This window comes from Ambystoma mexicanum, chromosome 14, assembly GCF_040938575.1.
Source record: "Ambystoma mexicanum isolate Mex_15411 chromosome 14, UKY_AmexF1_1, whole genome shotgun sequence".
NCBI classification, from domain to species: Eukaryota; Metazoa; Chordata; class Amphibia; order Caudata; family Ambystomatidae; genus Ambystoma; species Ambystoma mexicanum.
Window position 1 is genome coordinate 595,479,460 of NC_090940.1, and position 12,844 is coordinate 595,492,303.

Sequence of the window (12,844 nt, forward strand, 5' to 3'; positions counted from 1 at the left end):
AATAGGATGTGTTGATATTAGTGTGTATTAGAGAATGAAAAAATGGTCATACCATGGGCATGTATATACTGGCAAATCATTAATGGGGACATTAAGGGTGGCAACCCAATCTAATGTATGTCCTGTAATATGTGTGGGTACAGTAACTTTTTGGGTAAAACACAAGTTCCAGGGCTCTGCTATCGCCCCCCTACCCCAACAATAAATGAATGTTTCCTAGCAATACAAAATTTGTATTAGGTTTAAGAAGCGAGAGAATAAAATTAGATATAGTTTGAGAAAAGTCATCCATGACCACAGCAGGTCTATATAGAAGCAAACGATTAACAGTTGCCTCAGCATTCAGGCCTATTTCCTCAAACAAAAACACTCCACATTGTGTTTCCGCGTCGCATTGCAGAGTCTAAATTATCCTCCCTGTAGGCCAGAGGGCAAAGCAGATCAACCAGAACAAGAAAAGCGTGTAGAATGGTGACCAACATTGGGCCAACCACGCCTCAGATGCATTAGGAAACTGATGTCTTCAGGCACATGAACAGAAAAGACATTAAATGATCAAGCTCTAGAATACAGGGCTTCATCCTTTGATACGCCAGCTGTTTTGGACTACAACTCCCATCAGCTATGGTTGTCCAAAGCATCTGGAGAGCTGTAGATCGGAGTTTCCTCTATAAAGTAATAATAGATGCGTTTTAGGTAGAAGAGCTGCACTGGACATCTCCCCAGGCGAATAGTGATTCAAATCAAACAAGACACTGGAGAGCATGCATGTGGAGCCATGTGGTTTTAGACCAGATGTGGAAAAGAGCACCATTTTTATTTTGGTAATATAGGTCTTGTACTCTGATTTGGTGGAACAAATGAGGATCCTATTGTCTGCAAAAGGTTTGTACAAGGGCAGTACAACTTTGAATGAAATGTGGGTATGGTTATTCTAGAGAAGAGGAGGTTGTGAACAGTTTCTGGGCGGCATTTAAAAAATAATGGATACATATAATACAAGTACATGTCCTCCAGAATCTCAGCTACGTAGAGTCAGGAAGAGCGCTGAATGTAGCTGGTTACGATTTAAGTCCCCCAGTTCCAGAAGATAGGCAGTTGATAGGGTACTTTGACAGCTGATGTCTACAAAGTCACTATTCCAGCAAACTTAACCTTTTAAAAGGCACTGCTCAGTCTAGAAATCTGCAGATTTCCTTATTGAGGCAATAGTCGCCTGGCACAAAGATATCATTAGTTTATTTTCCACACTGCTGAGATCTAAATCAAGATCTCATGGAGGCAGCAGCATTAGGATTACAAATTGAGTGGAACTATTTCACATCTGAAAGCACTGGAGTTTAGTTGTGTTGAGCACTAAGCATATGCAAGCAGTATTGGCTGAAAGAACTGTAAAGATACTGAAAACCCTACATTTCCCAGCAATGTTCTCATTTGTAGGTAGTTGTGATCCTCATCGGGTGTATGGCATGTGCTGGGTTAACAAGGTCAACATCTGAGGCTCTACACCGGCCATAAAAATGCTATAATATCTGAGAGTGAGAGCATCCAGGTCAAGGATAACTGACAAATACACACCGTAGGTGTCCAGACAATGCAGACCAAGCAAATTGGTATTGGGGTCAGTCGTGGAAACACCAGCTGGCACCCTACCTCTTACTCCGCTTTCCTTACGGTCAGTGTCATTTGCAGCTTCAGGAATTTGGAAGGTGACAGAACCTGCTGAGACTCCACCTTAGCCAGCACGACGCACATAGACCACACGTTCTAGAGTTTTAGGTAAATCGATTGTTCCCAGAGACATGTTCAGGTCAAGCACAGTCAACAACCGGGTAACTGTACTTAGGCAATTTGCCCCGAGCCAAAGGGTCATTACCACATTAGGTAATGTCCCTAGGGCCCATAGTTACAGGCCAGAGTGCAGCGGAGGCCTTAACGAAGGCTCCATAGGCATTACCTAAAGCAGAAATGCCCCCCCCACATCCACGGCTCCAGACTTATTGCCATTAGTATTCCGGGGTGAAAAGCCCTGGGATACCAATTGTGCTGCATTTCGTTCAATGCCGCTTCACATTTGCAGTTTCTGGCTGCGGCAGTCGCAGGACGCGTTAGTAAGGAAAGACTAGACTGAGTATTCTGCTTCCTAGGTAGGGAGCTACAGGGATCCATGTTGCAAGGAAGGCGGCCTGTTCCATATCAAAATACTTAAAAATGAAAAATGTCAAAGAAATATATGTTTGCCGTTATTTATTTTTGTCCCGTTACGGATTTAGATTCCTTTAACAAAAATTGTGCAAGGATTGAAATGAAGATGCATAGTGAAGCAGCAACTGAAGCAATGGCGGACGAAATCCGGAAGAGATGTCGGGAGGAACGGAAAAGAATGCTGGGGACAGCCGCGAGGAACACGCATTTACGCGACAGGGAGAACCTGCAGGTAAGGCTCATAAAAGCACCAATCAGTGCAGCGTTTTCAATGTAAATATGGCACACTGGGTACTAATTGAAGAGAAACCCAGGAAGTAAACCGTTGATGATAAATGTTTCCTTGCTCGCCCATCTTCCTGCATAGGTTTGATCCTTCGTTTTTAGGCACAGCTGCAGTGAATGTATTGATCTATTTAAGGAGAGCTACGCAGCAGCAAATGCACACCCTGCGAAGTCACTAGACATACAAATTCTGTACATAAACTTCAACCCTGGGGGCAAACTTCTAGGTTTACCATCATCCGTTTCTGCCTGTGTCAACATTTCATGGCTTCATTCTACCACAAAGGTGAAGCAATTATAAAGGAATGAAGTTGGCACTGTCCTGTTCAGTTTACTTACACCGTTTCTATAATTTGGCCCCGTAACTAGGAGCGTTAGTTAATCGCAGATTAAACAAATCACAAAAATCCTTTTCCTAATCTGTATACGTTAAGGTTTATTTGCATTTATTATGCACCCCTGCACATGGAGCACAAGGACAGCAGAGGGAAAGAGTTTTAAAAGAAAGAAAAATAAATAAAAGAAGGGGGACAGGGTTATTATGCAGATTTAAGAGATACATTTTTAGGTGTTTGCGTACCAGAGTCTGGTTGTCTTCACCTGAGAAGGTGGATGGGGAGGCCATTCCACATCTTTGTGGCTAGAACTGCAACTCTTCAACTTCTGCGTCTTGTTTTCCTGATAGCAGGGACTCGGAGCAGCTAGGTATCAGACGTCCGGTCTGAAGTGGTATGGCTGGGCAAGATTTCTTTAAATTATTCTGAAGCCAGATCCAGATCCATGAATGGCTTTATGGGTGATGAAAGGAGCTTCGACTTGCTATGAGAATTGAAATTGCTTCATGGGTGAAGTACTCTAGTGTTATGTGAAGGCATAATGAAGTAGATAGACAAATGAATACGATTTTTATAAAACAAACATTTATTAAATAAAGGTGGAAGATTGGAAAACGGTCCAACGTGCCCTATACGAAGATGGCACTTCCCTACCTAACTTAAACTAATGATAGTCTATGTCAGGACGTCCAAAGCAAAATGCTGTCTGTGTCCAAAACCTAAGCTTGCACTCACATCTCATCGCATACAATGTGTAGGGATGTCGGCATCAAACAAAACATGTTCAAATGAAAGTTCAGGGCTTCTGCCAGCCCTTGTAAGCAAGAGGGATTTTTCCCCTTCACAAGGCTCAAACAGTTCCAAAATAACACCGTTCTTCAGTATGTTAAATGTTCCAAAATCACCAAATACCTTGGGACCAGCTCCTCAGTTTGGTTACCTTGCACCAGTTTAAATTCAGATCCCCAGTTTCCTTTCCACAGGCTTTTCCTTTATTCGTTCAACAAGTCACTTGACTTTAGGAGGGTGTATTCAGTCTAGGTGCAGCTCTTGGAACACGCGGTCCTACCATTAGAGGTCACACAACCAACACCTTTCTTGCTGTATAGTTAATTTTGCCACAGTTCCAGCTTCACAATAAGGCTTGACCTATTCCTCTCACTTGCCCTTGAAGCTTTATCGTTTCCTCTTTCATCACGATTCACTGCTTTGTTAGTGTCCACTTGCTACAACCAACACAAGCATCCCAGTAAACTCTCCTGCTAGGAAGCAGACACGGTTTCAGCTTTTTACCAAAACCTCCGATGCTTTGGTTGTCAGATTATCCTTATATACTGGTTCACTGCTCTCAATGAGCAACAATACCTGCTTCACTCTTGACAGCCTTCACTTGACTCTTAGCAATGCTTACTCCAAACATTCACTTCTGGTTGATTTGCTCACATTTCTTATTAGCATTGCTTAGCCATCTCAACTTTCTCCAATTCACTTTACAAGTAGTCATTTTTGGTTGTTTTGTCTTTGGCAGGATTCATAGGTGAAGCCAGCCTCTGGCTCCAGCGTGTCTGGCAAGGCAGGAAGCGCGGGAGGTGCCCGAAACTCCTTTTGCTTAGTCTCCTTGGTTACAGGAATGCACCCAAAGGAGATTGGTTGGCTGGCTGTCCTTGGAACACAGCCACCCTGCTGTGTGAGTGACAGCTAGGCTGCGAATGAATGGGAAAAACCGGCATAAAAAGATGCAGTCTTTTGCAAGGAAGGCAGAGTCGACCACTTGACGAAGTAACCGAAGATGAAACTGGAAGAGAAGCTTGCTGGACTCTCCGACTGTTTTGCCGGGTGAAGCCCTGCTGCAGTGCTGAAGCTCCAATTATTGTATCGACTAGAGAAGCCTGGGACAGACAACTTCTTCCCATGGGTTGGTGGGACTAACTGACCCCAAGACGAACTTGACTAGAACCCTTCTCCCTGCTGGCTGTACTTCTTTGCTGCTGCAGAAACAGAGTGCCATGGGACAGAAAAACCAGGAGCCAGTGTATAGTCTTTACGCCAGGCCCGAGCTCCAGGAAGATCCCGAGGACCCTCCCAAAGCAGGGTGACCCAAGCCTAAGCCAACTGAACAGAGTGCTGGATCCCCAAGGGGAGCCCACAAGGTGTCCAAGAACCACGGTGTTACCATTTGCTGGTAGCTGAAACCGCAAAGTGCCACTGATCTGGAGTAAGCCCATTGCTGCAGCAAACCTTCAAACCGCAGTGCAGGAGTCCCCAGACGTCCGCCCACTTATGCCCACGACTGAGGCCCCGGAAAACAGGATCTGCAGGACTGCAACAGGAACAGAAGCCTGCTGGATCCTTTTTCTTCAGAACTAAGGTACTGCCTAACTAGGGGTAATTACCCCTTACTGTGTGTGGCTTGCTTGCTATCACTGGAGACTTGCATGTGCTGGCCGTTGCAGAGTTGCTTGCATCTTTGCTTTTCACAAGCCTCGCAGCTTGTGGCCCAACGTGATTATTTTCTACAAACTCTCTATATAACATTGTGCAAGTCTTTTGTGCTATCTTCAAGAAGTGCCTCAGCTCCCCTAGACTTTGTTCAATTGACACTGGCCATCCTGGCTCCCAGCAGACTCTTCTTACCCTCTGACTTTATGTTCATCTATCCCTCAAAAGGTCATACACAAGTTACTTGTATAGCTGGAAAGGGTTAACCTATACTTCAGTGGGAGATTGTAAAGGATGTACCTGTTCAGAGAACTTGTTAACCTTTTCCTTTTTCCACAATCTCAGTATTGCATTTAAGTGCTTGCGCCTTGAAACACTTGTGTATAGGCGTGTTATAAATGCCATATCATATCAATGGCCACAGTGTCCTAGCAATTAAAATGAGAGTGAGAGAGTGAATTTGTGAAGAAATGTATTTCATCGTTGCATATGGCACATTCTAAAGAAAGCTTATTTTAAAACGGACTGATAAATTAATAAATAATTATTTTAATAAGAAACCTCAAGTATAAGTTTTATTTGAATATGTGTCACTGTGAATCTCTATGTTGCACCTCTACAGCTCACATTGACCCCTCTTGAGGCAAGTCTGGCTGCTCAATCCCTCTACATACTTTTGTAGTACAGACCTATACCAGAGGTTGGGTTTCCCATTGCCAAGAGGACAAGGCTGCTGTAGTCTCCCACCGGTTTACTACATACAATCTTACCTACCACCAGTCAATAATACCTTCTGCGGTAACTGGCCCCTTGGTCCTTGTTTGAGCCCTAGAGACTGGTTAGATAACTCAAATCCCTTTTTGCACTCAAGAACATATCTTTTTTAACAACATTGTGGTTTTTACCTGCCGTTCACCACTGATTCACTACCCAGAGTGCTGCACCTTGTCATCTTTGCATATTATGTGTTCTTTCCTCAGTGGTGGGTTTTGTGTAGTTGTTAGGGATAATGTTATGTCTGTGCCAATTCCCTTTAACCATAGATAGCCCAGCTCTTTTGCTGGACTCAGTTTTTAAAAAAAATGTTAACTCCTGAGTGAGCAGGACTTTTTTCTCACTCTCTCATGTATTTTTCTGACTAGGATATTTGTGTTTCTTACTATTTAATGGACTTTGGTAAACTCCATAGGCATCTGCTTTTTGCATTGTGACACGCAGCACCTTTTGCGTAGTCCCACTGGGAAGTCCCTTGGGCTTCTCTTAATGTTTTACTACATTCTCTTGGGTGAACTACTGTTCCCAAGAATAGTAAGATGCCCCCATCTTACTTACCTTTTCTTTTGTGGGTCCAGCACATACGACCCTATGTGGAGTGCTTGGGGGGTTACATGGTGACTCCTTTATCCCACTCCTCATGTAACATTCTGTTACACTAATTCACTTGAATGGCGGGTGACAGTGGTTTCTTATTTACTACCTTGTGCCATGTACTTGCAGGCTGATTTCTCAGCTGCAGTACAGCACCCAAAGGTGACTATTTTCTCAAATTTGCATTTTGCTGTTGGCGTGCTTCAGTCCTGAAGCCCGCCCAGGATCCAGTGTGTCTGGAAAGGCCGGAAGGGAGGGAGAGTCCCGAAGCATCCCTGTCTTTTGTCTCTAGGTGTGCCCGAGTGAAACCAGTTCTGATTGGCCGGCTGGCTGTCTAGAAGGACAGCCACCCTGCTGTGTGATTGGCAGTCTAGGGTTGTGAATGAATGGAAACTAGTTTAAAAGGCAAGGTTTTTGGGACTAGAAGCAGAGTCGACCACTGGAGGACAACATCCGACGAAGAACACGTGAAGAGACACCAGCGGCACCCTCCTGGTCCGCAAAGTGCCCAGTGAAGTCCTGCAGCTGTGCTGACCCCGTATTCATTTCAACTGGGAAGACCCGCACAGGATGAATTCCTCCCTTGGGCTGGTGGGACCAACTAGCCTAAAGACAAGCTTAATTTTGGTGCAACCCCTAACTTGCTGTGACTTACCAAGGCTGCAGAATCCCAATACCCGGGGACCCCTAACCATCATCGAGTGCATGGTCTTTTGAATTGTGAATCCGGCCAAAATGTTGTGGGCATCCAGCGGACCCTATATAAGCAGGAAATCTTCATCCAGAGCCTCCTCACCAGAATCCAGGACCGAGAGATCAAGTAACTTCTAACCGGAGCGGTTCGGAGGCGCCAAAACCGAAAAGAGCTGCTGAATCAAGGAGAATCCATTGCTGCCGAGTCCCTCTCTCGAGTGCTGCCGCAGGAGCCTGCCAGACATTCCCCCCTTTTGTCACCACGACCAAGAACAAGGGTCTGCTGCACTACAACAAGAAGGCATCCAGCTGGAACAAATTCTTCAGTTCAAAGGTACTGTGGGGTTTGGGTGCATCAACCTTTTGCCATGTGTGGTGCTTCCCATCTTGGGGGGGTGCTATTTTACTCTCTTGTGAGGTGACCTCAACTCACTTGCACTGGCCTTTCCGCTTGTTCTTCTTCAAGGTGACTCATGAGTTGCTGTGATTTTCCATTTGAACTATAAAATGTTCTAAGAAGAGAGCATCATAACTTTGAACTGGCCCATTGATTTTACCTGTTCTGCTCCCTAAAGGCCCCCTTCTCAACCTATTGGCTATGGTAGTGCTTGTTCCCTTACACGTTTTAATTGTTGAACACTATTATTGCTGAGATAAAAGACTGCCTGCATCCCTCTGGGATAATCTAACTGTTATTGTAGAATACCAACTATGTTCTGATCCAACTATAATTGTTCCCCCTCTTATAAATCAATATTGCAAAGATGATACAAAATAAGTGTCATTGCGGACCTCAAAAGACGTCACTCCATGTGCTGGAAAACATATTACATATGAAAGAATTATTCACCTGCTTTATTGTTCTCTTTTTCAATTGAATCCTAACTTGGGATTAAGGTTACTATTAGTCGCTGCTTATTAAAGAATGCTTTAAATATCTTTGTATATACATATAAATACATATTTATACTATAACTAAGTGTGTAAGTGTATACCTGCATTTACTGATTTACAGCTCACATTGGCCCTCTTAAGATAAGCCTGGCTGCTCAGTCACACCACCAACTTTTGTAGTACAGGCCTATATTAAAAAGTGGGTTACCTAATACCAAGAGAAGTCTTGTGTAGTCCCACACCAGTGAGACTGCATCAATTCTAACAGTAGTGTTTTGCTACTTAGTTATTTTTGCAGATGGTGTGTGCATTTAAGTATATATATATTATTATAAAACCTTGATTGAACATTGCCTTTATTTTGGACTGTTATTACTGTTTGGGTGGCTACTGGACAGAGCCCTCGAAGGTATAGCCCCCTACCTCTGCACCCATAACCACAAAAAGCAAAGGAGGTATATCTCTTAACTGTGCCAGTTTTAACTTTATGATTGGGATCACTCTTGTTTTGTAGCAGTTTGTGGGCACTTGAGCCTCTAGTCGCCACTGTACTTCTGCCAGGCAGAAGTAATTCCGCCACAATAAGTGAAGTTGATTTTTATGCTCACAAGATAACCCTGTTTTTGAATTTGAAAGCACAGAAACTTCCATTTTCCGTTAAATGATTTGGCTCTAAAAGCCATGTTGATGCCTGCGAACGAAACGCCAAATTGGCGGGAGGAAGCAATCGGCAGAGAGTCTTTTTTAGCAACAAAAAGAAAAGGAATGCACTGGTAGTGGTGTAAGCTTCCTCACCTGTTCAATTTTTGCCAGTAAATGATACACATTAGGTATTCTGCAAAGGTAGGTATTTCAAATCGGCCTTAATGGATTTTTCATACAGTAATCATGACAGGAACAGTAAATGAGACAATACCTTTATATCAAAACATTACCTATATGTGGGTGTTTATACCTCTAACACAAATATGTTTGTCTTGTGTTAGTTTGCATTATTGGCTCAAAATATGAATGTATTTAAGTGCATATGTATTTACAATTATAGCTAATCAAATTTTAAGCATGTTTTCCCACTGTTGGATATGTTCAGTAGGCAACTGGTTTCATTTATAGTAATGTATCCGATTTGAAATGTGTTTGGTCAAAGAATATTGTAGTTTTCATTTATATAGCAACTTTTACCATATATAGTCACAATGCTCTGGTGGAGGGAACGCCTTAGGGGACCGAAGTCCAGAGTGAGGGAGATCGCAAAGTAGGATTAGCACGAGTGGGTGCATTTGGCCATGATCAGGCTTAGCAGGGCTGGCCAGGCTCCGGTAGAAAGCAACCCATGATGTCAGGCATGGGGATGGGTGCTGAGATGGGTGAGCAGATGGGGTAAGTGCTAGAGACTCGCTATGTGTCCAGCAGGCCCGAATTTGTCGTAGGTTTTCGCTGAATACTGGATGTCAGAGGTGTTGAGGCGTAGTCCGGGCTAAGTAGGCGGAACAATTATCTGATCAGCAAGACCTAATTTGTCGTAGTCGTTGCTGTATTCTGATATGTGAGGTTAGCCATACCTGCAGCCAGTGTCCACTGCAGTGGTGCCTTACACATAACCAGAAGTTAGAATGTAGATTGCATTTTGAAAGATTAAATACGAAGATATGTTGGTGTAGTGTCTAAAGACAATAAATTAAAAAAAAAGTTATTGTTTTGGGGTGGTTGTAAAATTACCGTCAATTCAAAACTGGAAAATTAGTTTAATTGCTTTAGCCAACCTGTAGGAATGATCTTTTCTTTGACTTGTAAAGGAGAAAAGCAGTTTGAGGACAGAATTGTAAAAAGTAAAGACTGGAAAGGCAAAAGAAAAGAAAAAAAAAGCGTGAGAAAGTAAACAAATAAGGGGCTGAATAAAAAAACATCTCAACATTTCTCTACCAAATTAGCTCTTCAATTATGGAGAATGACAGCAAGAGGAAAAAAACAAAAAAATACAATAACCCAATTGACCAACGCAGAACGTAAACTGGGGAAGAAACAAAGGAAAAAAGAAATAAAGTGACAAACATAGAAAGGGAGTGGGGGGGAAGAAAAAAATAATAGTACTTTTATACTTTCAATGAGGCCTTGTACCCGCATCTCACCTCTCGGAGTTCCAACCGCTGCGCCACAGCCTCCAGGCACTCCTGCCCCACGCTCTCCACGGACAGGGTGAACTCCACAAACTCATTGTTCAGAAGCTGGATCCGGGCTACCAGGCAGCTTTTACTGGAGACAGTGTACCTTCGAGTCCGCTTCAATTTTAACCCGAAGGGTAACGGCATCTTATCGGCACTGCAATAAATATGTATATGGCCGTTTCAGATGAAGCTGTGAGTTTTCAGCCTAGGCCAAGCCCTCATCCTGCGGCCATCAGGAACAGATTGAGGAATTCACGTGTGGGGAACATCAAGACCCTGTGAGGAAAAGAAGTAGTAGTAAATGCCACAGAATAAAAGCAAAAACAGGCTTCCATTTAGCCAAAATGGCAAGGCTGTGAAGCACTTGCATGGAACTCAAAAGCACACCGAGTTTGGCTTGCATTTGTCCACCTGCATTTTGATCTACTTTGGTCCAACAGCCATTAACGGTGACAGGTCACCTCAAACCAGCGAGACGGAGGTAAAAGGCTTTATAAAATGTGCCAGCCCATTCAGCTGCTTTGCCATTAAAATGGCACTGCTCCACGCACTAATTCTACATTCCACCACACAATACGCATAACAACAGAGTAGAAAGGCTTACATTATCTGGTAACCCTTCCTTAATGGACATTCGTGGAGCCCGCATCTTGAGCCCTACCCAGATGCCGGAAGGGTTGCTGGGGCCAGGACGAGTTTAGAATCAGTGCGTGTGGCAGGGAGGATTGGCTGAAGAACTGGCCTCGGGTCCTAAACCCTATGGATGGTTTACATTGGCAACTTTGCTAGGCAGCTAGTCTACCTTCACTTGTAGGATAGTAAAGGATTTTGACAAGCATATTTTCCTATTGGAGGATAGAGAATTCCACATTTACTTTCTAAATGGCAGCATGAAACTCCTCCACTACACTGTCCATGGTTCAGGAGTGATGGTTAAGGTTCTCGTAGTCTGTAAGGTAAAGGTCAGGCAAGCTCTCTCTGGAACCAGGAGGTGTACACCAGAACGGTCCACCCGCTGTTTCAAGCTATAGGAGAGGGGTACAGCCCTCATAAGGTGAGGGCATTTCTGAGAACCATAACAATGGAGATGGAGGGGAGTAAAGGCACAATCAGAACTGGCCACTCTACTATCTGACCAACAGCCATCTAGATGTCAAAATGGAATGTGTGGCCATGATCCGGTTGTTTCCAAAGACAGGTCTGCCTGAGTCCAAAGAGTCCTGGTCTACCCAGAGCTATGCAGCTGCCCTAATGGAGTGCGGGAGGTGCAGCAAGCTCGTAGCCGGAAAAGAGCAGTCAAGAAAAGGTCCACTCCACTCACTGGACCCATGTTCAAAGCAGGGCTGAGAATCTAGTTCTATGCACTGGAGGATAGAATCTATGCAATTTTGATTCATGAGTTTGTGACAACGCCATCCTATGCCTTGCTGTGTTTTGTGGTGGTACTTCCCAGTCCATCCCTCATACACATTCCTCTGATGTCAGCACGCTCTAGTCTGCTTCCGAGTTGGGCGGTAAGCCATTGCGACTCTGCTTGAAAATGGAAGAGGGCCTGGAATGATGGTCTACCCCCCCCCCCCAATTGTCCCAAAACACAGTGCCATAAAGCAAAGCTGTATCTTCAGTTCCAGTACAGCCAGCCTCCATAGTAAGGTAACTTGCAGCGACCTTCAGCCAATAATGTTGGCATTGCTCCCTGTAAAAGAAAGTGGATGGTTGGGAGGGGGGTGGGGGTGGGGGGGAATGGGGAGGAGAGGGGAGGCTCGTGTTTGTGGGATAGTGGGGAAGGCTAGTAGCAGAAAGCCTGACATTTTGGAAGCAACTGTTGCATGTGCACAGAGTAAGGATTCTGCTGTATTAGAATGGACAAACAAACCTGATGGGTTGTGCTGGTGGGAAGGGCAGTCCCAGACTTCAGATGAGGGTTGTGGGTGCAGCGGAGTGGAGTAAGATGAGGTGTTTGTGAGAGAGTAGAGTATGATTCTGCGTTTGGTGTGCTAGAATTTGTGGGTCATCAGCCGGGCGGTGTATGTGATGCAAAGGTTGGTAGATTTGATGAGTAGAAAGTAGTGAGGGGTGCAGAGGAGGGGAAAGGATGAGTTGGGTCAGTGGATTTCTTATTGACAGTGTGCGACTTCCCGACTTAGAGAACCAACCCAGATCCTCGAGGAGCATCTCTCTCAAGAAAGCATTTCAACCGTAGATAAAATGGTGCCAGAAAAAGGCAGCAGATAGACAGGACACTGTGCTCTTCCATCACTAAGGAGTGAACTGACTGCACTAGTGATTCAGGCATCTAGGGGAGTATCTTTTTTGCAGAGGTGAGGGCAGCCAGGGGACATGTACAAAGCATGTGAATTGAATAGAATGGGAGCTCAGTCTGGTTTTCCAAAAGGGAAACGTTCGGGGCATTGCTCTGACTCCCGGATTCCTCTTGATGCTCCCCCTTAGTTAGATGTG

General features: G+C 44.3%; 1 protein-coding gene across 2 annotated transcripts in view; it reads right to left on the reverse strand.

Moving 5' to 3' along the window:
* Positions 1-12,844, reverse strand: part of PTPN21 (protein tyrosine phosphatase non-receptor type 21) — a 308,385-nt gene that overhangs the window by 259,999 nt on the left and 35,542 nt on the right. For both annotated transcript variants that reach the window (XM_069637952.1, XM_069637951.1), the window contains exon 2: positions 10,349-10,660. In XM_069637952.1, coding sequence (XP_069494053.1) covers positions 10,349-10,528 — 180 coding nt within the window. In that variant the 5' untranslated portion in view covers positions 10,529-10,660. The remainder of the gene's footprint in view (positions 1-10,348; positions 10,661-12,844) is intronic.